The sequence below is a fragment of the Bemisia tabaci genome, chromosome 7, assembly GCF_918797505.1.
Source record: "Bemisia tabaci chromosome 7, PGI_BMITA_v3".
In the NCBI taxonomy this organism is placed as follows: Eukaryota; Metazoa; Arthropoda; class Insecta; order Hemiptera; family Aleyrodidae; genus Bemisia; species Bemisia tabaci.
In genome coordinates, this window is record NC_092799.1 from 315,801 (window position 1) to 342,045 (window position 26,245).

Below are 26,245 nucleotides of genomic sequence, written 5' to 3' on the forward strand. Positions count from 1 at the left end.
TAAAACCGAGCAGAGTCAAGAATAATTAATTGCGCGAGGTCATATAGTTTTGCGGCGACCTTACCGTCGCCCGAGCCAGGGACGGGAAAAGGAGTACGCTCCACGAACATATTATTACACGCTTATCAGTCATCACACAAGGTGGGTTGAATATAAATTCTTGAAAATGTATCAGCATACTTCCCCTAAGCAGCTCATATCTGATTGCTTTCTTTGGTGACTCAATGTTGGTAAAGCGTAGAAAATTGACGGGGCAGACTACTAACAAAATACTTTAATTGAGTTATCTGAGATGGTTAACCTTCATAATCAACAAGTTTATAATTTGCACTAACGCATTCTGTAGTTCAATGAGCCGACTTAACCGAGTAGCATCAACCAAAAACAAGATAGGTGAAGCGCAAGCGCACTCTTTGGTGCAATGAGTCAACTTGATGGAGCAGTTTACCATCAATTTTGTGTCGGTGAACAGATTTGTAATAGCTAGTAGCAACTAATTGAAAATGATTGATTTCCCTAAAGACGTTGTGGACAATACAATGCCGTTGGTTATTCTATCAATTTTTTCATGTATACGGCACCAACTTTTAAGTAACAAAAGCAAGATGGTTATCCGCGCACAGTCATTTTTTTCCGAGTTAGTTTCAGTAATTCTCGTTGCGCGAATCGTGTTCTACGTGAAATTCTGGTTAAGAAACAGGTATCAGAATGCTTAAATTCATACCTTGTCTAGTGGTCCATTAGTCGAGTTAAGAGAGAAACCAAACACGCAATTTGGCATGGAGCGGCGCGGCAATGATGAAGAGGACTTGAGATGAAAAGGAAAAGCCCTCAGCGCGGCGCACGGTGAATCGAGTCAATGAGAGAGGTGGGAAAAAATTTGAGAACTTTAAACGCTTATAACTCCGTTTATACAAGAATCTGATGTTTTGCAAGCGGTTCCATTGGTTTTCTCGTGATATTTTCTTCCAGTATCACCCCTTGAACTTTAAAATGTGACGAAATAAACATCAACATTTGCAGTTTTTGTCAAAAATTTCATGTCCGACCTCTCTTATTGACTCAATCCACTGTGCGGCGGTCGGCGTGAAACGCATAGCGCCTACAAGACTGTAGGAATACTTCACGCACTGCACCAAACACAGTGCGGTCGGTGCGGCGGCGCGGCGCGGCGGCGGAAGTTAAACTTATTAAACCACATTAATGTTTGTTCTTGCACAATTTTTACATTCATTTCTTACAAATGGAAGGCCTTGTTCACACAGAGATAGGTTCACGGAACTTAACTTTCGCGCAAATGTTCCGTGAACTTTTGCTAGTAGTGCTGACAGGGCTTTCGCAAAAAATGTGCTCAACACGAGTAAACGCGTCTTGTGCACCCCTCCCCCTCCGGCACGTTTACTTGATGGTTTTAATTGATATTTCGAAATGAATGAGAAGGAGGCGGCAAAATACAGGCAGCTCATGGGCAGCAAGTCGGTAAATCCGGCCCTGACACGAAGAGAAGCTATCTACCCGATTTTGCAAAAATACATTGTAAGTAATACATCAAGCTCCACTAGCTTCAACTTTTACTCCGTATATTCTTTTTATCTTCGCATGCATCCATTTCCCTAACAATACGATACGTTTAAAAAAAATTAGCACAAGGAAGAAAAAAGAGGGAACAAGACACAAAAAGTGGCTGCATTTACTCGCACCGCAAATCCTCAAATATAAGTGAAGATCGCATCTGACTTTGTTCAAATCAATAACTCAGGAATACCTCTTACCTTAGTGGAAACAAGGTAACAAGATAGAGAGCAAAAATAAAGATGATATAATGTAAGGCAAATACGAAAATCATGGAATTCCAGTTCCACAGCAAATTTTCAAAAGTAGGTAACTAAGAATTATCTCTAGAATTTGGTGGATTCAAAAAGACTTATTACCTTGGTAAATACCTAATTACAAGGCGCACCAAGTAATACAATTTATCATGGAATTCCATTCTTTTCCTACTTTACTTCGATCTAGTTCTTCATTTCTCTCTCTTTATCCAGTGTGATTCACTTTGTAAAATAAAAACCAAAAATGAAGGACTCATGGGATGGCAATTTTTCCTTTGGTTTATTTTTTGCAACTCTAATAATTTTGGATGCAACCAAGGAAAAAAAATGTACTTAATAAAATGACATCCTATTTTCTTTAATGACAGCTACAATCCATAGCTCACGATCGAGCGTTGCTGTTGAATGTAGTTGTTGGAAAAATTATCAAACATTTAAATTTGCCATGTATTTTATACGTTGTTTGTTTCTGACTTGTTCTCACATGCTTTACACACGGATTCTCCATGACTGAGAACATCAAAATTGCGAGGCAACGACGCACAGTAGAAAAAGCTAGTGGGTGAAGTCGGACATGAAATTTGCAACTAAAACTGTACATTTGATTCGTCTGTGGGACCAGTAAATGGGGTGCAATGAGGGATATTTTGATGGGCAAGTTTGCTGAAAGCAGGAAAACCTTTGAGTCGAACGATCTTTGGAGGATTGCAGGCTTGCGTTGTACACTGATTGGATATTGTGCCTACCGCACCCATAGAGTACATAGTCGTACTGTGAATGGGAGAGCTGGCGCCACTTTTAAGCATTCTCCAGATCCCGAATTCCGAGACTCCTGTGTCACGCTGGGACCCTACCATCCGATATAGACAAAGAGGATAGGAATTACTACGTATTCTAAATCGCCAGTTTGGATGGAAAATGTATCGAAAAAGTGACCGAAGCTCGGCGCAAACTGGGCTTAAAACTCATCCATCGGAGCATGGCGCCAGCTCTCCCATTTACATTACGACTCTATGTACTCGTTCTCTATGATCGCACCACGGGTGGTGGGTCTACACCGAGAAATTACAACGATTGAAGCGCGCAATGCGTATAAAGTATTCCTACAGTCTTGCAGGCGTTAATATGCATCTCATACCTATTGACCGATTGCGCTGCGTTTGGCGCAATGCGAGAAGTATCCATGCAGTCTTGCAGGCCCTAATATGGGTTTAACGCCTAATATCGGTTTGGCGTGATTGTTCGAACTCGCGTTAGAATAATCGCGGCATAGAATAATGGGGCATGAAAGGCCAATGTCTCGATGCCGTATGCGCATTCCAACGTTGTCTCGTTTCTCCCGATAAAATATGTTTCCCAAGAAGAGATAAGAAATTCCTCTGGGTATTTCAGCTTTTTTAGATTGAATGGACCGTTAAGCAGGGTATGAATTTAAGCAGGCATCTGTGCGATTGGTATAACTTGGTGTTAAATAAGAAATCGCTGAAAGCTATTTATTAGAACATTGGTGGAAAACTGCTTGGATATTCAATCTTCAAGATATCTCATACAAAAAGGATTGCGTCACGTCAAGTCTGATAATCTTTGAGATACTTTTCAGATGTCCTGCTTTTCGCAGCTGGAAGCACATCAAATTAATAAATAAGGAATCTTTCAGAGTGGTTGAGTTCAGAAGACTTCTTAAGGAAATCTTGAAGTTGTTTACCAGAGGGTCTGCCATTAATAAACAGTTCGTAGATAAATCTGGGAAACTACTCAAAGGAGTGTAGGCGTTTTTCTTACATTTCGGGCAAGCTTGTAGATTTCTTGGAGTGCTGCATTCTTGCTGAGTGATTTGATTATCTGCGATAGACATCTGAAGATGTGATTGCTGCCGCAACCTCTCGAAGATATCTGAAAGTTACACGAAAAATTTCAGATTTCCATGGTATCTTAGAGATATCTTAAAGGTAGTTTTAATTTTTTTAAGCGTCTTTAAGACATCTTGTAGCCGCTTTTGGCGGTCAAGACGAGTGAATTTGGTCTCAATAAGAAAAATGTTTACTGGGCACATTTAAAAAAATTGCAAAATTTGCCGCCCCCTAAATTTTCCGCCATGTGGCCACCCCTTAAATCCGGCCCTGGACAATATGCAGTATGAAAATATGACAACCTCAATCTCTCCATCACGGCTCAGCTATTTTACGTGTCTCTCTATTTGGACACAAAGTGGGGAAAAACACTGCTTATTGAAAAGTCTGCTAGAGCTTTTTTAGGGTGCAATTTGAGTCAAGGACTCTCTCGTTTTCTGTGTGAGTAGGGAATTCAAATTTTTCGTACAATATATACTACATTTTTGTATCTTGGTGCGACCGTATGGCAAAAATGGCAAATTCCTGGGGGAATATGACTGTTTAAGCCTCCCACGTTTCCTACTCATTTTGCACACAATTTGCCCGGGTGATCAACTAGAAACTCAAGCTATCATACGTCTTGTTGGCTCTATTTGGTTGAGTAGAATACTTATGGAAGTGAAAAAATTCGAATAGGGGCAGCAGGAACTATGAATTTCGAGCGCCGACCACTTTAGACCTAACATCCTCACGTTAACATGCCTACTGCGGATAACGTCGGAATCATCGTTGCAGATAAGTCTACAGCTCCAATGCTACAAAAAAAGATTAAAGTTAAGATTGAAAGTTAAAGTCAGAATTTTCAGTCGCGCAATTCGTGTTCCACGTGAAATCATGAAGAATAAACGGATATTAGAATGCTTATACCCGTATACCTCGTAAAGTCGTTCATTGTGTTTCCCAATATTTGCAACATGCAGTCCATATCACGGACGCACCTGTACGAGTGACGATAGGCAACTGATTTACAGGTTGTTGCTCGAAGCTCGACAAGGGCGATAACTATGAATAATGTGATTGCACGGAAAAATGGATCGCCGACTCAACAATTGAATTGTTAAAAAAAATATCCCCGACGTGTTTCAAATGTGCATTTTACAATAGTGGAAAGCTATAAATTTAACCACAGAGGTGATTAAGTTACTTAGCAATTGTGAAATCTACATTCAAACATGTAGGACACTTTTTCAACTATAAACATGTTAAATCAGCCATATCATCTTTTTCCGTGTGCTTCTCTGAACATCCTCTCTAGAATCAATCTCAGCCGTATTTATACCCTCTTATGATGGCCGACATTCCAGCCAAAATTGATGATAGAGGTCTTGACCGCAATTTGGTCGATGATCTATTTTATTACTTGGAAAATGTTTTATTTAGATCGTAAGCAGCTTTCCGAAAGTTTCCCGAGATTGAGAGGTGGTAGTAACCTGGGTGGGGGAAGGGGGTGCAAAAGGGCGGCCAAGACGAGGATCTGGAGAGCGAGAGGAAAATGAAACTTTCCAAGCAGGCGGTTACCACAATTAAAAACATTAATCACAACTCGGAACGGGGAGGCGGGGCAAGTGGTGCAGAAACCGCGCATGTGCTGTTGAAAACCTGAGGAGTTATGGGGTTTCTCCGAGGGTGGAAACGCGGGAAGCCGTACGAAGTCGTGGCCGGTGGAAGCAGAAAGTATTCAAACAGGCGTCGTGAAGTTTGGCAATACTGAGCTCGCATCGTTTGAACGTATGTTAAACCATCGATATTTATCGAGGAAAGTTGCCCCACTCAAAATCGATTATTTAAGGCAGCTTTAAATGGAGGGAAAAAAACAGTGCTGACAACTTGAGAGGATGGCCGGGCCGCTGCACTAGTAACCCCATTCCTCCCCGCTTAGCATTCATTCGTCTGTCGAAAGCTGACGGGCCAACTCGCGTCAACATCCAGCGAGTCTTGTTGGGTAACTCCGTCGAGTTTTCACGGTTTTACATAAGAGCCGCCGTTCAATTGGCCCTCAATATCGAATCTTAAGTACTTTAAACAAAGTGTATCGTGCCGTTTTTCGAGGGGATGAGTGCATCATCCTGGAACCACGGTTAGTTCAACAAGTTTAGTAATGTTGCTTTGCTTTATTCTCTTAAAAATAAATTAAGGAAAATACAAGTAGAATTGAATAGCCTCAAAAGCCTGTGCTTATGATTATCAGTTTAGGATCCCTTGAATTCTGTACCGCGGAAGTATTATCAGTTGAGCAATTTGTGTTCAGTGTGGAAAAAAATATTTTAAGATTTCGAGGGGGTTTGATATCGAATTTTCAGTTGCTCCTAAAAAAGAATCTTTTCTCAAGGAAGCCTTATGGGCTACATTGTGAAGTATACCTTCAGTGCAGCAGAAAACGGGAATGTCAACGAAACTTGAATACAATTGAATAGTTTATCTTTGTCAATAAATTTTTTCGACGGAGCACAATAAGTATCCACCGCGAAAAATACAGAATATGGAAGAATATATATTTGCAAGTCTTGCATATACCCCTATGCAAAAGTGCGCCCTATCTCCCGTGGCTTATCTATTGCTCTCGGATTTTATTATGAAATGCTTCTATGACATAGAAACCTCTTTCTGAAAATTTTAAGTCCCAGGAATTTGTTCCCGAGTAATAGCAGCGTTGCCAAACTGCCGCTTAAAACTTTCGGTAACTTTTGAATCAATGAAAGTTATTCACTACTTGCGGTTTTCTCTAAAATTTGTTGAAAATTGTGAATTTTCATTGAATGTTTGGTTTTCGGATGAAGCCTTATGGTAAATTGACGATACTTCTCTTTTTCGGATTTTTGGTCTGTCAAATCTGACAATATAGATAGGCGTTTTTGTTTGTGAACAAAATTGAACCAATTAATTATTCGTCATATTTCGTATCCATCGATTTATTTTTATTTTCTAAGAAAAAATTGATATGGAAGTTGTTGGTAGAAGTATAAGTTACGCTCCACTGAGTTTCTTTAGTGCGGACGTACCGAACAAAGGGCCACAAAAAACGAAAGGACGAGATCGAGACGCACCAGTCAACAGACACAAGTTGGTTGATCAAGGATGCCACCTTGAGTGAATGGTTAGATTTTTAAAAAAAAAAACTAATTCTCGGAAATTTTGAACTTTAACTGTTCGTCATCGTCGAAGCCTCGGTTATGATGAAAATCTAACGAAAAATTCGGGGTTTTTTTTCGTGCCAAGAAGTACCGTATTTCGGAATAATCCATTGGGAAAAAACCGAGGTGCGAATTTTCGGTCATATTGACTCTCAATCGGCCACCAGTTTTGGAACGAATTGAGCTAATAATGACTTCGGGTTGCAGCGGAAAATTTTATTTATTTATGTTCCTTTTTATGATGTATCATAAGAGGGGTCTTATGGAAACCCCTCCTCCAAGGGTGCCAAAGAGTAGCGTCCTTTCACCTAGGAAGATCCTCCTGGGTTCAAATATTTACCTTAATAAGGTACAAAGTAAGAGGGATGATAGATGGGACTCTAAGATCACCTTGTACATAATTTTCAGCGAATTCAATATGTTTTTCATGACATTTTGATGATAAAGCTTGTTTTGTGGTATTTAAGTTCAGTCCCATTCGTTTCTAGTGTTTCTCGTCTGTTTTTTGTCAATAGATTTTTCCGGAGTTCGGTACTTGGCGAGAAAAAAACGAACTTTTCATTAGATTTTCTCGTTGGCATTCCATAAAAACCCGATGAAATTAATGTACTGAAAAAAATGCTCTACTCTGATCTGTCATTTGCTATTCGTTGTAGAGTTCTAGTATAGAAGGTAAATGACGACGCAGAGCTGTTTTGGATGGTCGTTGGAACCGACTGCGGTGGAAATTCTCGATACAAGAGGATCCACTTTCCTCGCAAAACAGATGCACTCACATCCGGACCCGAATGCCACCTTAAGCCCGGGTTTAAAATCTGCCGTAGAGGAGGCTGCTTTGTCGAGAATAGCTCATCAGAAGCCATTCAACTTCTGTAAGTAAAGTTCTATGTACTATTATGCGAATAATCTTTTGGAAGAAACAGCGGACTCCTCTCACGTAGGAAGGGCTAATGAAAAATCTTTGAAAAAAATCCCACGAATATATTATCTTTTGTAGCATTACCTACTAAAAAAAACTGTGAACAAACCATTTAACTTGTGACTTAAGAAAGCAGGAATATGAACTGATTACATCAATGAAAAAGCCAGGCTTGGACTGCGAACAGTTATTCCAGCATGACGGAAATGTAAATTGCATACACACAAAAATGTAGGCACTTGACCACGTTTCCGCTTACAGCACTGTACTTACGCTGCGCGCCTTCTAGTGTAGTTCTCTTCATCCGTGCTACAGAAAACCCCTTAGGAGCATTCGAATGTTGCTTCATCTTCCCCGATAAAACATTTATTTTTGAGAATTATGGGCATTTATTTGTATTATCACCCAATTAAACGGCTATTGAAACTCCGTGAAAAACTAAACAGAACCTTTGGGTTCCGACTCGGGTGACGGAAGTTCTGGTTTGAGAGCAGAACTTTGGTTGAGCTGAGGAAAAAGAGAAAAGTGAGAAAAAGTGCGCACGTAATTCTTAACCGGAGGCGCAAAATGGCACGAAAGTCACAATGTTTACATTATAAAAATCTAAAATCCATTCCTTCGTGTGCCGTTTGTGTAGCTTGGAACAGGCTATCTCTAATTCCCCGTATCTAGAGGCAGTTTCTAGTCACCGTATCTGAAGACGAGCGACGTCGCAACTCGCAGCCACTTCCAGCTAACGAAAACTAACGTATCCAAACGTATTTATCAAAATTACGTACAGACTCGGCATGTACTACTATGAAAAATCACGTTCCGCCAGTAAACAAAACAAATGCCGCACAAGAAGGCGGGGTCGGACTGACCATAAGGCCAATCTGCCATTGGCAGATGCGCCCCTTCTTCCGGCTGCTAGAATGATAGTAAAGAAAATGAAGAAAAGGAGAAAAGAAAGAAAAGAAAAAAAGGAAAAAAGAAGGAGAAAAAAAGAAAAGAATAATAAATAAAAAGCAAGGAGAAAAGAAAATAAGTAAAGAAAAAAATGCCTAAAAATTATGAGTAAACGACAGAAGCTTTAATAGGAGTTATAGAGGAAAGTGTATTCTGTATTATGTCCCCTTGTCTCATTTTTCTTTTCTTTAGCTATGTAGTATGTATATTCATCAGGGCCGGATTTACCTACTTGCCGCCCATGGGCCGCCTGTATTTTGCCGCCCCCTTCTCATTCGTTTTGAAACATCAATAAAACCATCAAGTGAACGTGCCGGAGGTAGCGGGGTGCATAAAACACGTTTACTCATGTTAGACACATTTTTTTGCGAAAGCCCTGTCAGCACTACTAGCGAAAGTTCACGGAACTTTGCGCGAAAAAGTCCCGTAAACCTATATCTTTGTGGACAAGGCCTTCCATTTGTAAGCATTGAACCAAAAAATTGAGAAAGAACAAACATAAATGTGGTTTAATAATTTTAACTTCCGCCGCCGCTCCGCGCTGGCCGCATTGTATTTGGCGCAATGCGGGAAGTATTCCTACAGTGTTGTAGGCGCTGTGCGTCCCACGCCGACCGCTGCTGACCGCACTGTGTCTGACGCAATGCGTGAAGTATTCATGCAATCTTGTAGGCGCTAATATGTGTTACATGCCGACCGCCGCGCCGAGGGCTTCTCCTTTTCATCTCAAGTCCTCGTCATCATTCCTCTCTGCGCTGAGCACCAGGCCAAATTGCGTGTTTAGTCCCTCTCTTGATTCGACTAATTAAAGATGATGTCTCTTGTATCACCGAAAAATAACAAAATTAGAAATTACTGTACTCTTAGGAAAGGGAGATTTTGTCCACTTTTTTCATTGATAGTTTTTTTTTCCTGAACCTACATTTTTATACCTACATTTAAAAAAATTGCAAAATTTGCCGCCATGGGCCGCGGCCCATGTGGCCACCCCCTTATTCTGGCTCTGATATTCATTGTTCCCACTTTGTTTAAACATTTGAAAATTTCAATTTAAAATGTATTGTATCAGTTATTCATACAATATACAGGGTCTGAAGTATTTCTTGTTTTCTTGTCACCCTCATTTTCCACCTTCCAGTTTTCAAAGGAATGATTTTGGATCTCTCAAGCTCTGGCTTGTTTCTTCCAGAGATAATGATGCTTGGATGCCTCGAATGGCTTTTCTTTGATTGATCGATTTTACATTTTTCATGTCACAATTCTTCCGATACTTTTATTATTATGTTCAATTTCAGAATTTTCTTTTGTAAGATTAATCGATTTTGAACCTGAAAATATCGTCAAAATTCTATTTAGAAGAGTCTAATTTTTAAAAACTTTCGGCCTTTCCGAGAGAGAGAGAGAGAGGGGGAGAGAGATAGAGGGGGGGTGTTCCCGCATACTCCTGAGCAAAATATCACATTGCGCCCCCTTCGCCGGCTAAGGGTCTGCGCCCTCAGAGGTGCGTCAGTCCGACCCTGCAAGAAGGAATCGGCAACCTCCGCAGCATTCACCGGGGCCGCCTTTACCGTATGCTTGTTTCCAGTGACCTAAGAAATTGCCCCCCCCCCCCCCCCCCCCGACGCGAGAAATTTGAAAAAGCGTGTTCTAAACTACGCAAATCGGGAACGAAAGAGTGGATTTCAGACTTTTTTTGTGACCGTCGTGATTTTCGTGCCAGCTTACTCTCAGTTATTTCACGCGGCTACATCTCTTGCTTGCAACTGACCCACCTGTATTTGATTTTTGCTCCACACGTTGCTCATCAACTATGATCAGGGGAAAGTGGAGTTGATCCCAGAACTAAACGTATGCCTCAACCGACCTATTGCTCAGAATGATAGTGCAGGGTATCTAACATATCCATGGCGAATCTTCCGAACCAGGTATCCTGGTTTGCGACCTTGCAGACTTCCTGTCATATCTTAAAATGGAGAACTATACTCAATGTCAATTCTGAAAAACTTCCATTGTTTGTTTTCTCTGTGCGAGGCAAAGCCTCACTCAGAATATTTCGCGGAATGATGTTGATTCATTATCCTTAAAAGGAATATAAGAAGAGTGGAGATTTTTAAACACCGCAAACTAAATACGTGGTTTGGGAGTTTCACTGTGAATAAAGTGGACGTATTTTTGCTAAAAGGAACTATTTAGAAGTGGATACATGAGGTGTACTCGTGGAAGCTGCATAAGAAACAATGTGGAAGTGGATATAGTTCCTTTCGAGAAAACGGAAAAGCGGGATTTTCAATTAAATCAAAAGGAACCGAGCGTTAACTCATGAGCCGTGGACGTATGACAAGAGCCTTGTGGACAGGACTCATGCCCCGTCGTGCCCCGGCCTCGATCGTTGCCGCCGACGTCACTGGCGCTTTAAAATCCCCATTCATTCTTATGGCCCTCAACTGACGAACTCACCCCATCTGTCCACTTGCGTAGTTCCATTCCGCATAAATACATATACGTCCAAGTATCTCTGGGTGACTAACAAAGTGCGGGAAAATATTTGATTGCAGGTGGTCGTTGGGCGTTCCGAGAGCGTGATGAGGATAAATATTCATGCTTTGAGGATCCGTGGAACAAACGGGGGCGAGTGACGAGAAGAGAGAGGGTGCCAATATCTGTGAGGATGAGAGGTTTCTGCCGTGAGGGGCAGGAGCGAGGGCGTCTAGTTGAGCACCAACTCGAGGCCCGCCTCTGTGAGGCCCCGCTACCACGGGGGCGCCTCCCTGAGTCGAGCCACCTGAGCCGCTGGAGGCGCCGCCGGAGGGCGCCCCTAGCCCCCGACCGGAGGGCGCCCCTAGCCCCCGACCGGAGGGCGCCCCTCGCCCCCAACCGGAACCCAACCACCGTCCGCGGGCAAGACGAGGCCTCCCGCGACCGGATCTTCAGTGGCATGAACCAACTTCAGGCCAAACTCGTCAACATGTCGGCCAGAAACGGCAGCTTGATTCTCCTCGCCTGGAACCTCAACGAAGAATTTCAGGTGAGCGGTATTCGTTGCGAAAAAAATGTACAGTTCCACGATAACCTGTACAGAAAGTTGATCATTGAAATGCTCAGACAAAGCCACACACGAAAAAGGCAAAGAGGAAATATAATGTATATGGGGGCTAGGCGCTAGGCCCTAGGCCGCTACGCGGCCCAACCCCCTGAAGGCGCTCCGCGCCATCAATATATTTTTACCCTCCGAACAATGTTGGTTTTATTTTTCCCCTAAAAAATTACGATATGAGGTATACTTTACTTTTAGAATGAAATAAGTTTTGTTTTTTAAGAATAAAGAAGAAGAAAAAATTTCGAAGTCAAAAAGACGCGTTTTGCAACGACTGGTTAATGAAACATTGCAATAAAACAACGAATAATGATAATCAGGGCACAACCGAATAGAAGAAAAGTCGGGAATCGAACCCACGTCTTGAAACATGAGGCTCCTCCGACGTCTTAGATGACTCGGCCACCGCTCATCTTAACGCATAGCGTTATCTTTCTGCGCATAGCGGCAGCAGGTTGCGAAGCATTCTGTAAATTCGCTCACTTTTATAAATTGATTGTAAAAACCTGGGACCTATTTCCAAAAGCTGATTAGAGCGGGCTCATCTAGGGGCTATCACGAGTCGATTTACGCAAAAATCATGGAAATCGGCCCGGTAGAACGCTCAAACGAACTATGACAAAACATATAAATTTACATTGTTTAAATGGGAGAAGTCGCAAATTTACCACGTAATATAAAAAAACCGGGGTTATATTTCGAAAAACTTAATAGAGCGGGCTAATCTGCAGATACACTGAAAAAAAAAAGGATTTCTAATTCACCGATTTAGGGTGGAGCAAAATTTGCTTCACTTCGTAAAGCTTTCTTATCCGTGCACGGTGTTGAATCAAGTGAACGACTAGCACGAATTTCTACACCGATTTGCTACATCTGCGCGCCTTCATGCAGTTAATCTTGCATCGAGTGGCTTGGAAGTGTAACTGCATTTTTTGGTATTGGTACTTTGCGAACAGTATAAAAAAAGCTCAATAGTTAGGCTGAAATAGGGGAATTTACGGAAAAATAGCGAAATTTACGGAAGAATGACTAAAAAGGTAACAAACGTAGCTTTTCAGAGAGCAAAATCACCTACACGCGTGTGTGTAAGTTAGCTGAAATTTGTGTAGCGATTTTACCTGCATGGTTTGCACGTTCGTTTTTTAGCTACACCATGCCATGAAATACCCGCGCGCACGGCAATTTCAGCAATATTTTTTTCAGTGTAATTGCCCGTGGATAGCCACAAAAATCATGAAAATCGGCCCGGTAGAACGCTGGAACTAAGCGTTACCAGCTAGGTACGCAAAATTAGGAGGTCTCGGAGCTTATAGTATAGATATGGGGAAAATGGCCGTAGGGTCCAACCATTGAAACTAACCCTTGGTTCTCATGCGAGTTGCCGTATACCTCATTCGTTTCAACCAGCTGCTTCCACCAATGCTGCCGTGCTAAGAAAGAACGACGTAAGAACATTCGAGCGTTGCCAAATTGCCCCTGATAAACCATGTATATTTGAAGATAATAGAATGTGTATTTTTCTTTGAGAGTTTCAGGGGTTTCATATAAAATTGCGAGCAAAATCGTCTAAAAAAAAATTGAGGGAAGATATTCACGATTTTCCTAGTAAATTATATTTTAATTGAAGAAAATAAGGCAACGTCTGAAGGCTCATACAGCGTTCTTCCTTAGCACGGCAGAATGGGCCTGTTGCAAACTTCTGCTAGAGCAAAAATAAGAATTGTTCCTCATAGATAATGTCTCAAAAATCACGATAAGCGCATCGTCAAACTCTGAAATGCACGCCTAACTTCACAATCTACGTAAGAAATTTACGTTTTTTTAAGCTTCCCGCTTCAAAAAAGGATACTATGGCACATGTGAACATTTCGTTAGAGGAGTTCATTCCTTTCAACTCCTGCTCAACATGGCCAACGCTTCCGCCCGCAAGTTGAGGAGAGCACGAGGTCAATCAAGGCGGATATCTATATCAACGCGAGAGAAATGTGAATGTAATCACGCCGAGGGTTATCAGGTGGTTATTATCATCGTCCTGTCGCATGTGTTTTGGCGGATTGGCGTCGGCTATGTTGAATATTGCGTAGTAGGTATTGCTCCTTGTAAGGAGGGGTTGGATGGAATGACTCCTCTTACGAAATGTTCACCTGTGCCATGGTACCGTTTTTGAAGCGGGAAACTCGTTTAAAATGCAAATTGTGAGGTAAGGAGTGAATTTCAGACACTACCGATGCGCTCATCGTGATTTTTGAGACACTTTCTATGAGTAACAACTTCTATTTTTGCTCTAGCAAAAGTTTGCAACAGGCCCATAGCATCATTCCATTCATACTGTGTCTTCTTTGCATATTGTTTTGTCTATCAATTTCAAAAATCAGCCCGCTGAAAGAGTACTTTCATGCATGTATTGCTATAAGATTCTTTGTTTCGAGGGTGTTATCACATGGATTTCAGGAGCGAAACCGAATGGGCAAGCAATGGTTTTCCCGAATGATAAATTATTTCCGCGATGTGGCTCATTATTTTATGACCGTATGGAAAATAAAGAATTTTCCGGAATTTCCCTCGGTGAAATGCGATTACTTCGATTTCTCCATGTTTTGAGGATATACATTCATGGATATCAGCAGCCAAACCAGTTAAACTCGCGATGGTTTTCCCGCGAAAAAATCATTCCTTTTCTGTAGTTGATGCTTTTATGACCGTGAAAAGAATCGAACATTTTTCAGGATTTACCGCGTTGAAATATAATTTTCTTCATGTTTCGATGATGTACTTTCGTGGATGTCCCCAGTCAATCCGGATGGACACAAAATAGCTTCTTTGTGTAAAAATCATTCCTGCATTGAAGTAGTTGATTGTGCAAAATATAAAAAAATCCAGATTTTTTCGGAATTTTCCATGGGAAAATGTGATCATTCCTTTTTCTCTACGCTACCTTAGGGATAGGTATACCTCCATGGATATCATCAGCCAAACCGGATGTATGTACATACTTGCAAGTTGAGACCCTATGAGACCTACATCATTGCTTGAAGTTTTCACAGAATATTCTTTCCATAGAGAAGAAAAATCACTGAAGTAGTCAAAACATAAAATTAAATATGAAAGGAAGTCAGCAACGCCTATAATTGAGACAAGCATTTTTATTTCTGCTGTTTCACCGTCAATTTGTTGGTATTGTCTTGGAGTTCGGAGTTTGCTATAATATCATGCAATGAGTTGAGTCAAATACTCATAGGGCACTGTACTAATATGGACCGCTCTTGATTTTTGTATATGTAGCAGGCAATTAGCAATCGCCGGCAATTTGCAAGCCAATGGTGAATAAATATAAAAAAACCATATAATTCAAAAATAAAAGAACAAGATTAGAGTGCTGATTATGATGCCTATAATGTGAAAAGACACTTTTTTATCCTTAAAAACATGGCAGAAATATGCACATTCAGAGGAGCGTGCTTTGAACTCCGTCACATTAATCGGGTTGAGATCGGACAGGCAACTAAACTAACATCCAGACAAAACGTAGAGTATCATAAAAAATGAAGTCGCTTCAAGCCGAGCTCATACTCTTGAAGACCATAACCCATAAAAATTGTATTATGCCGATGCGCATTATTGCAATTTATTGAAACAACATATGTGAATCGCTTGCAAATTGCCGGCGATTGCTAATTGCCTGCGACATATACATTGACTTTTTGTGCTACACTATGTGGAGAGACACCATATACATAACAGGAATCCCCAATTTTGTAATTCTTTTTTGCTTAATTCAGTGCATTTTGCTACCGTCCATGGGAAAATGGAGCTTGGTCTACCTAATCATTTTCAAAATTGAGCAGAGATGTCAAAGCATGAGAAAATGTTTTCAGAAAATTTTGGGACGAAGAGTGCCGAAATATGTCATTCTAGACCGGAGTTATGGAAGTTTCGAAGTTAGGAGTTTAAGAACTTACTTTCGAGAGGAGCTATTTAAGATTCTAATCTATGTTCAAGGCGCAAAGTTACCGAAGTAAACTGCCGCGTATTTAAGCCTTGCGTTGGGATAAAAATGCACTTAACCACTCGCAACTTATTCCTCAGAACAATTAATAGGGTTTTCGGTTGAACCCTTCAAAATCCAATTTTTCGATACAACTCAATAATAATCACTCCTCTGCAAATTTGCTCCCGTAGACTAAGGCTCCTTTTTTCATCAACGAGACAATCTAATTTTTTTTAAAACTACTCGTTATTTTTCAGCAGTTGATTGAGAAAAATGTGGAGTCGCTGATGGAGGACATGAAAAGTTTGCACCAAGATCTGAAAGACCTCCGATTCGCCAATGATCTACTCTACCTCCTTAAAGGGGATTTGGACCACGTATCTCTCAAAAGATGGCCCTTCATGATCCTCAACGAAAACTTCTGCGAAAACCCGCAGCAAGAGTTCAACCTCATTATATAAACTTCCAGTTATTTGCCTTGAATCTCCGAACCAATGCAAGACCTTTTTCAAAATGTGTTTATTCGCAACACTTATTGTGCAGATTTCTCTTTAGCAGAGCACAATATTTTTGCGGAGCTATAAACACGACTAAGGATTCCTTTTATTTAGCTAAACGGGAGGCTAATGCCGCATATTTGCAAATATAAACAAAATAGCCATGCTTTAAATAAGGAGAAGAAGAAAGTATACATATGTAAGTTTTGGCATTATCATACTCATGCTGACGTCATCTTCCGCTCCAAAGTTGTAATAACGAGAGAATCTCAGATTCTAGGAATAAGAATACGAGCGCCAATTGAAGAAAATGTTTGAAAATTATGAATAAATCAAGAGAGACGAAACACTGTATGAACTCATACGCCTTTGATTTGCCATACTAATACGTCATCCTTTAAATAGGTCAAATCAAATAGTAGGTATCTAATGAGTTTTTGTTTTTTTTTCTTTTTTTGTTTTTTTTTTTTTTTTTGTAAAATCAATCATTCTCCCAAATTACTTTAGGAAGTTTAATAGAGATTCCGAGGGGATTTTCGAATTTTTCCTAGGGACTAAAATTATCCTAAGCACTATAAGATTTCATGTGCGGAGCACTCCAATAGATCCAATGTCTGTAGCGCATTCACTGAGTGTGCCATGATAGTGACATCATTCGCACGAAGTATACACATGTTCAAACCCGCGCTAATTGTAAACACCTAATATTTTTACTCATTGCTACATTCTAAATGGTCAAATATTTGTTTTTTCTTCTGTACCCTTTATTGGCTCTTCCGTCAACCCACAATCTTAGAAATAAAAATAAACAAGTTGGTAATTGCAATTCTAGGTGGCGGTAGCCACCACGGCCCAATCCTAAAAAATTCCCCCTAAAAATTGACGACCTTAAAAAAAAAAGACGGGTGGCTGCTGCCTAACTAGTTATACACGAAGAAAATCGATCGGGCTTTTCTGCACGGTTTGCGGTCCATTTAGCTCTCCTGCTACTTAAGTCGTAGAGTAAAGCCCAAAAACCCTATAATATTTGGGTAGAATACAATAGTGTCGCAGTAACGTACCCATGGGCACGCTACTGCATTACAATTTTCGATGGTATTTTTTTTCTTTTTAAACTGAAGTAGAACAAAATACACGAATAAAAATTCAATTTTAAATCAAATTTAATTGTGTGATAAATAATAGAAGAACTTTTAAAAAATGAGACTTTAATCGAACATTCGAAGACAAGCATTTTTTCAAAATCTAAGAAATAGGACAAAAGGATATGATGACCAAGGGGGGAAAAAAGCAAATACAGTGAAAGACGTTTATATTAAAAAGCCATTTCAGCATTATATGAATTTTTAATTTACATGGAATACATGTTGCTGAATGAAATCAAAAGCGTGCCTACATATCATTAAAAGGCACGCTAAAAATCAAACATGGGTCTCCAAAAAAAAAAAAAAAAAAAAAAAAAAAAAAAAAAAAAAAAAAAAAAAAAAAAAAATTACAAAGGTATTTCTAGTTCATCTCTTTGAAATCTCTTCCAGGGACTCTAATACCGCTAGACGTAAAGGAAGCGGTATCTGTAAATCGTACATCCGTGTTTTGTAGGACATATTTATGGAGCGGCTGGACGACGAACGTTGGTCGTGAGGTCGTGGCACCGCGGCACTGTTGCACAACGCAGCGCAGTGATGTATCGGATGGTACCTTGTATACTCTGTTGCATCCACGACGAATGAAGGCATTTTATCATGCTGTCGTCTACCAATGAAAATTGCATTGCAATTCGCAACCTCACAAAGTAGCACATTAAACGCGCAAAACACATGAAGAATAGTACCAAACCTTGTATTTTCTTTTTTATTCCCTTCTCTAATCCCACTGGATCCTGTCTTACTAGAGAAGTTTGGTGTTTATGACGTATAAATACTCACGAGTTCTTTGTTTTTCTTTTAAGATTGTTCCAACATCCAGCGTCTCTTTCAATTTTTTGAAGTTTTAAAACAACTTATGTGCTCCGTATTTACTCGCCGTGCCGCGCCGGTTTGTAGCCATGTTTCACTAACATTATCAATGCAATTTATTTCTGCGCAGTTTTGATCATCGTTCGTTTTGCGTGATTTTAGCCACCTTCCTTACTTCTTTTTTCATAATGGTCATCTCACGGCCAATTTTGCGATAGAAATGTTCTCCGGTAAAGTTACCTGAGCGAAAGACAGTTTTCCGGGCAGTGATGAAAAGATTTGCCGTGGTGGCTGAGTCGTCTAGTTCACCGCTTGTCAGATGGCAATAAAACTAAACATTGAGGCAGGGGCTCCAATCCCGCCGGGGAGATCACCTCTTCAGTGATTGCATCTAACGTTTTAGACCAATTGAAAATAATGAATACTGCATAAAAAACCTACGAACATTTTCTCACGCGGCGATTGTCGTGCTGTATCATTTCCTAATTACCTAAAAATTGGTATTTGTACTTGTTTTTTACGATAAATTTTACTACAGTAATGTTTATAATATTTTCATTGATAAAACTCACTAATTAGGCATAAAAATTAGAGTGCCTGTGGTGATTTTTAATAAGGTTTTAAATTATAATTTTCATACTTTGTAAGATATTTTATGGATGCAATATTCTTTATTGAAAAGAATTTTCCCGCAATACTCATTCCATCTTCTTCTGAGAAGTTTTCAACTTATAATTTCTATTTTATAAAGTATTTTTCATATTTCCCGCCGGTATGTAATGTTCACGACTGCTAGAGCTCCCTGTGAGCATGACGGTAGGCGGGACCATGCATCAACAACACCACTTTGATGTCATCACTCTCGTGTAATGCTGAAACAAAATCGCCCCTAGGCCACAATCCGAGACTCTCGTTGGCTGCATGGCTGGGAGATTCTATTGTTCTCTGCCGTGAGAAGGGGGTATCGAGTACCCACTTTGCTTCTAGATCCCTATTACCATTGGGTCACCAAGCCCTGAGGGAAGCCTACAACTGATGAACCAATCAGAGAGCGGCACAGGCATGGCAATACTCTCCCTACATCGGTTCTTTACTTCATTCAAACGCGCGGCGCGCGGCAAGACAGCGATTGGTGAATAGCCGCCTTGGTTTCGTCTGTGTCCGCCAGAGAGCGCACTAATCACAGCCTCCGGTACGGGAATCGGGACCCAGAAGACTCCTCTCGTCTCGCGGTGAGTGGATTCCTGGAGCCCAGGAGATCGCGTCATCACCCTCCAGTTTACTTGTTGGTCCTCCGATGCCGGTTAGCATCGCGTCCTCATCACACGTGTGAATTCTTTCGTCATCCTGTCATCCCCTCGAAACCACCCCCGAACTGCGAGTTGCCCAGTCTATACCCCGCTTTGGGAATTTTCACATGTTGCCCGTAACCTAATAAAAAATCCCCGCTATAGCCGTATCCCCGTCGAACGAGTGAGAACCCTGCCGGGAAATGGGGCTGTCCCTGGTGCGCCGCCGGAAAACTCCGGGTCGAGTCATCCGCGTTAAGAAAAAACGCGCGTTCCGCGAGTGAAAGTGCGCGATTCTCTGAGAATTTCCTCATGTGTGATTCATGTGTTTAATATCCTAGTGTCTGTGTTCATAGTTCCTACTACGGTTGTTAATATGATAGTGCATTGTGCCCTCGTGTGTATCATCAGTTTGGCAAACGGATTATCACTACACAATAAGCAGGGTAAGTTTCCCTCTTTCAACCCTCTTTCCCTTTTCTAGGGTTATTCGTAAATGCCTGATCGAACCAAAATCACCCTAACTCGATGAAATGTTGCCTCGTTTCCTCCTCCTCCCTTCCTCTTCTCTTACACTATATATGACACCGACGTAAAAATGTGTAGTAGGTATGGATTTTCCTTGAATGTAAAGAAAATATCCATACCATTTCAAAGCGAAATGTCGCTCGATTTTTAATATTCAAAAATAGCAAATGAAAACATAAAAGCAATGAGACAATTAGGAAACTCAAGATATTGTCAAACAAACTGAGGTCATTCCAACAACATTTTTGCTGGAAATAAAGGAGATGAGGGTTCTTGCGGGCACCTCGAAGGAAAAATTGAGTACCTGTCGGTATCGGAACTGTATAAGAAACTATATGTAAGTATGGCTTTTGGTGTGATACATATAGTAAGCAGGCAGAAAAAAAATTCTGAAACTAAGTGCAAAAATTTAACAACAAAAAACTTCTCACACCGTAAAGCCTTAAAACTGCAAACGCGCCGAACGGATTCTCTCAGAGTTAAAAACTTTGGAGACTAAAATTCATTGGTGCGTCCCTGAGGTCTGAGCATTCCCCACTTGACTGAAAGACTTCCCAAAAAAACGTCGTCTTTCGGAATTGACAGGAATTGGACCGCCCTACCATGAGCAATTTTTGACCCACTGACCCCCCTCCCCTACTATGAAAAATTTCTGGCCACACTGTAAGACTGAATCCCTAGTAGCAGTGGCTGTTGAGAAAAGTTGTAAAATAAACTCGTAAATGTTCAGAGAACTTATAATTTACTTCAAAACCACTTGATAATTACGTAAAAACTCTTGAAAGATTCGTACCCGGAAACCCGTTTTGGGGCTTTTTTATATATACTTGAAGAAAAAGTTTGAGTAAATTGTTTTAATTAAATTTTAAGTAAATTTTTTTACATATTTTTTTTTTTTTTTTTTTTTTTTTTTTTTTTTTTTTTTTTTTTTTTTTTTTTATAAACTTCCTGCGGGCAAAAACGAGGGGAAAATGTGGTGAACAGAAAAATATAAAAGGAAAAGTTGCAGGCCATAAAAATTGAGGATAGGTATAGTTTGTTAATTTTTACGTTAATGTTACGTTTTCTTTTAATTAAAGTAACTCTCCTTTTTTATTTAATAGAATTCCCCAATATGGTTTCTTACAACGAGAATTTAAAAGTTTTTTTCTTAAAATTTACAAGTTTTCTACATTGTTTTGACAACTTTTTGTAGAATTTTTTTACGCGCCATTGCTACTAGGGATGCCTAGGTATGTTTTTTCTTGGGAACATCAGTTATCACAGAGATAATACCTTTGTATTTTCATTGGATAGGTATTTCGTTACTTGTAATAGGAAATGAAACACAGACGAATCCAAGTTGTTAATTCCGGCACAGTTTGCATTTAATTTAGCAAAGAAAATAATGTAAATCTTAGAGTTAACAGAAGGTTTGGGTTACTTTGTGTTCCACTTTACACATGTCAACCGAACTTCGGTGTTATTTTTTGTCTTGGTGCACTGTTGCCTAGTGCCTGCCATTAAAGTGATTCTTCCCTTCAAAATCGCATCCTAAACGGACGCTCCGACCCCATCTTGCTGAGGACATTCCTCCCCTACCGTGGCACCTCCAAACATGTAGATTTCCTATCGCCTGCGCCTATAGTATATAAAATACATTTATAAACAGATTATAGCCATTTCTGTGCCGGTTTTTCATTGGTCGCGAGAAAAAAGGCTGATCCGATGTTCTTACGTCCGTAAGTAAACAAACAAGATGGCTGTTGCGAGCATGCGAGTTTGAGGTTAAACACATCTCATGTAATCTTGTGATGAAGGCTATTATCTATTTTCACAGTGTCTCCCGGGTGATTTTCGTGGGTACTCGAGTTTTTCTAAATTTTAAATTTCTCACCTGCAGCCTGACCACAGACTTTTGACTTCCATCGATATTGATAGAACTCAGTTCCATTCCAATGGAATACCCCATTGGAATGGAACTGAGTTCTATCAATATCGATGGAAGTCAAAGTCTGTGGTCGGGCTGCTGACTTATTGGACAATGACATGCGGAAGATCACGCTCCTATCTTGAAGGAGGATGACACTTCGACCACCCAAAAGAAAAATTTGTTTTATGTAAAGTTTCCTTACTCACTCAATATAATCCAAACGTTTTCACTACGTTGTAGCATACTGCTTAATTTTTCTAACTCTTTTCGGCACTGTGGACACTTTTGTCGATTCAAATTAATTTTTTTCAAAAACTGAAAAAAACCACCGGTTTTTGAAAATGTTTTAATTTGTATCGAAAAAAGTGCAAAACGTTTTCTCCCACATATCAAGTTCAAATGAATTTCCTCAAAAATTAATGAAAAGTTTTTGTGCTTTGTTGGTTCAACCACTGTTACAAAAAGTTGCAACGTTCAAATTTAAAGACGCTTGTCACAAATTGCTACTGAAGGAATAATCGTGCCGCGAAAAATGAATAAAATCGAGAGAAAAAAATGAAAAATAAATTGTAATGCATGTCCGTACAATCAAAATTTTTGTCTATAATTGAGGAGCTTTCCGGAAAAAGGGCACATAGCAAAAAATAGCGTTTGAGAAACATGTATTTTAAGTTTCCATCATTAATTTCTGGCCACTGATGGTACCTTTCATCGCAGCTTGGACTCCTGCTTTCGAACGAAAGTGACTGTCAATGGCCATATAGTAATCATCAAAACTTCCCATGCATTTCTCTCAAACGCAATTTTTTGCCATGTGCCCTTTTTCCGGAAAGCTCCTCAATTTGTCCCTCTTATCCATGATACCGTGAATCGCCATCTTGTTTGTTTATTTAAGGCTGTAACGGCATCATGCGCCTAAAAACTCGTAGACCAATCAAAAAGTGGCACAGTTTTCCTGCAGTGGATGATCCCCCCCCCCCCTTCACTTGGACGTCCAGTGATATGCCAACTGTATAAGAACAAAGAGTCTCTTAAATGATTGTTTTGAAATCGGTGAAACGGATTAACTTAACTCCTCTCGAAAGCCCATCGAAAGGGTGCTGACACTGATTGTGGGTAGAATAAATTTATTTATCAAGATCCAGTGGATCATATTCAGCCGGTCTCGTGCTTCGAGCATGAATAATTGGCCTTTTCCGATTTACAGGGTGTGCCGAAAGATAATATTCACCTTGAGTATCTTTGGAACGAATCCGAATCCTCCAAGGGGGCCCATAAATGCAAATGTGCGGAAAAAATGTCCCCCTTAAAAATATTGAGCACGTGCTTCGGCGTTTTTCGATACTAGAATTCTTTCAAAGGGTTTTCAAGGTGGATACTTTGTTCCAGCACACCCTGTCCTGTTTACGGCGCCCAATCGCCCGGTGCCCGGGTTCCAGCCGCTCACCCACGCCAATCCTCATTGTTCCAACCTCATTCGAGCCCGTAATCTCATCTCATGCCCCTGTGCTCTGGAAAATACCGCGCACTGAGACAAGTTGTGGGAAGAGACCGAACATAAAATTTTGGTTGAAACTGCAAAACTTGATGTTTTTCTTCCGTTCCATTTTCAAGTCTGAAGTGTAGTATTTACAACTGTAATTTCACGAGAAATCCGATGCATTTTTTTTTTTCATGAGTTCTCATTGTTTTTCATACATTCATGTTTGAAGCAAAAAGTAGCCATCATATTTTTAACCCAATTGAGAAACATGGTACCATTTGATTCTTCATGCAGATAGGTGTTTTATGAATGAGCCAAAAATAGTGCCTCCCTATTGAAAAAAGTAGTCCTCTTTAGCTTAAAGTTTCCACATCATGTCCGATCTCACTAATCGACTTGCATTACTGTGCGCCAGTGTGCACTCTGCAGTGTGCAGTGTCTAGAGGTTGACATCTGGCAACACTTGGCTCTACCCATTTACATGGATGTAAAATGGCTGAAAAAGTGCTATAGGGATCTATTTCTGCATGACTATGCACCTGCATGAATAGAAAAACAAAATCGTGTTGTTTCTAAAAGGTAATGTAGCATCGCGTCCATGATATTGGACTCCATGCACAGCTATATACAGGGTTATTCAAAAGTCACTGACCACCCCTGTAACTTTTTTCCTAATTGAGATAGAAGTTTGAAACTTTGGCAATGTTCCTCGGTCTGAAGTAGCAACTTTTCGGTCCCCCCAACATTTTGAGGGGCGGCCCCCCTAAGGAGGGCGGGGGCTAACTTTTTTTTTCAAATGACGACCCCCCCTTTGTGATACCTCATTCGAATGATAATAAAAAAATCAAATTTTGGGCGGAAACCGCAGGTCAAAATGTTGAGTTTTGACAAAATGACGGCCGGTCAAAGTTCAAAATGGCGGAAATCTGACATCTCCGTTGTGTATTGACGGATTGGCGTTATACTCGGAATCCTAGGGTTTTCGAGACGAGAAAAACGATTCTGGCATTGGTTTTCCAGAAAAGTCAGTTTTTTTCTAAATGGCGGCCTAGAGCGGGAAGTGGATATTAAGGCTGCTTATCGTTGGATTTATATGAAACTAGGTATCCGGGGGTATTTCGGCACGAAAAGAACGAATCTTTCATTGGATATCTGAAATTCCGATAAATTTCATTGGCTCGATAAAAAAGAATCTTTCATTAGATTCTTGAAATACTGAATGATCGATATCGAATTTCATTCAAATCCATCGGTAAACAGCAGTAAAACTGATTTCCCGCCATTTTTTCGCCGCCATTTTGAAATTTGTCGGAATTTCAGATATCCAATGAAGATTCGTTCTTCTCGTGCCGAAATACCCCCGGATACCAAGTTTCATACAAATCCAACGATAAGCAGCCTAAATATCCACTTCCCGCTCTAGGCCGCCATTTTGAAAAAGACTGACTTTTCTGGAAAACCAATGCCAGAATCGTTTTTCTCGTCTCGAAACACTCTAGGATTCCGAGTTTAACGCCAATCCGTCAATACACAACGGAGATGTCAGATTTCCGCCATTTTGAACTTTGACCGGCCGCCATTTTGTCAAAACTCAACATTTTGACCTGCGGTTTCCGCCCAAAATTTGATTTTTTTATTATCATTCGAATGAGGTATCACAAAGGGGGGTCGCCATTTGAAAAAAAAAAGTTAGCCCCCGCCCTCCTTAGGGGGGCCGCCCCTCAAAATGTTGGGGGGACCGAAAAGTTGCTACTTCAGACTGAGAAATATTGCCAAAGTTTCAAACTTCTATCTCAATTAGGAAAAAAGTTACAGGGGTGGTCAGTGACTTTTGGATAATCCTGTATGTTCGGTTGCTCATCACGTCCAAGATCCATGCTCACTTTAACTAGGAATGATTTTTTTCGAAAAATCGAAGTGAGCATAGCGTCCAAAATCGTGGGATGCAGGTATTCTCTGACAATACACGAGCATAGGATCCAAAAATGTATTAGGACAATTTTTGTGAAATAAAGGCGAAAAAATGTGTCCTTGAAAAAAATTGTGCATTGCTTAGGTTAGGTTAGGTTAGGTCAGGTTGGGTTGGGTTAGGTTAGGTAAGATTAGGTTATGTTAGTTAAGGTTAGGTTAAGTTAGTTCAAGTTAGATTAGATAAGCGAAGTACACGATGTTCTGTCATGATGAACTTTAAAACCAAGGAACGTCTGCTGGCTTTTGGACTCCATGCTCAATCAAGGATGTGAGAAGTTTAGCGATGAGCATGGAGTCCAAGATCTCGGACGAGATGAGCAGGCAAGTAGGTATATCAAGGATGAGAATGGAGTCAAATATCTTGGACGCGATACTACGTAATCTTCTAAAATGAGTCAAAAATGGCACAGTTTACACTAGTATTGCCTTTTGTCCAAATAAGCGTTACTATTCGGTTTTGCGCCAGATTTTGCCCATTTAAATGTAAGTAATATAATCTAGGGTGGGCCAGAAGTTCCAGGACGGTCGGCTAACTTTTGAACGGTTCGAGATAGAAAAGTGAAACTTTGGGAATGTTCCTATCTCAAAGGGGACCATATTATGGGGGAGTCAAAATTTTGGTCCCCCCTAAGGGAGGGGGCGGGGGGCCCCCAACTTTTTTTTTCCAATGGCAACTCCTATCTTGTGATACCTCATTCGAAAGAGCATAAATAACTAAGAATTTTGGCGCAAACCGCAGATCAATATCTTAATTTTTGACCGAGTTATGATAGGTCAAAGGTCAAATTTGACCTATTTTCAAAAAATCA

At 40.4% G+C, this 26,245-nt stretch overlaps 2 protein-coding genes across 3 annotated transcripts in view; both read left to right on the top strand.

Moving 5' to 3' along the window:
* The first annotated feature begins 5,517 nt into the window (after window positions 1-5,517).
* On the top strand, window positions 5,518-16,648 carry LOC109042694 (uncharacterized). Of its 2 annotated transcripts, none has more exons than XM_019059582.2 (4): window positions 5,518-5,798; window positions 7,509-7,724; window positions 11,275-11,744; window positions 16,059-16,648. In XM_019059582.2, the coding sequence occupies exons 2-4, from the start codon at window positions 7,529-7,531 to the stop codon at window positions 16,260-16,262; spliced, it is 870 nt and encodes a 289-aa protein (XP_018915127.2). In that variant the 5' UTR covers window positions 5,518-5,798; window positions 7,509-7,528; the 3' UTR covers window positions 16,263-16,648. The 2 variants fall into 2 exon arrangements, with proteins under 2 accessions (XP_018915127.2, XP_018915128.2); XM_019059583.2 differs by having other exon boundaries at window positions 5,528-5,798; window positions 16,062-16,648.
* A 2,727-nt stretch (window positions 16,649-19,375) lies between these two features.
* wb (wing blister) overlaps window positions 19,376-26,245 on the top strand; it is a 104,845-nt gene continuing 97,975 nt past the window's right edge. Inside the window, exon 1 of the mRNA XM_072302894.1 lies at window positions 19,376-19,988. Within this exon, the coding sequence (XP_072158995.1) occupies window positions 19,919-19,988 (70 nt within the window). The 5' untranslated portion in view covers window positions 19,376-19,918. The remainder of the gene's footprint in view (window positions 19,989-26,245) is intronic.

Coding starts and splice junctions, on each gene's coding strand:
- LOC109042694 (XM_019059582.2), top strand. CDS start 7,529: ATGACGACGCAGAGCTGTTTTGGATGGTCGTTGGAACCGACTGCGGTG. Junction 7,725..11,274: donor TCAGAAGCCATTCAACTTCT/GTAAGTAAAGTT, acceptor ATTTGATTGCAG/GTGGTCGTTGGGCGTTCCGA. Junction 11,745..16,058: donor ACCTCAACGAAGAATTTCAG/GTGAGCGGTATT, acceptor GTTATTTTTCAG/CAGTTGATTGAGAAAAATGT.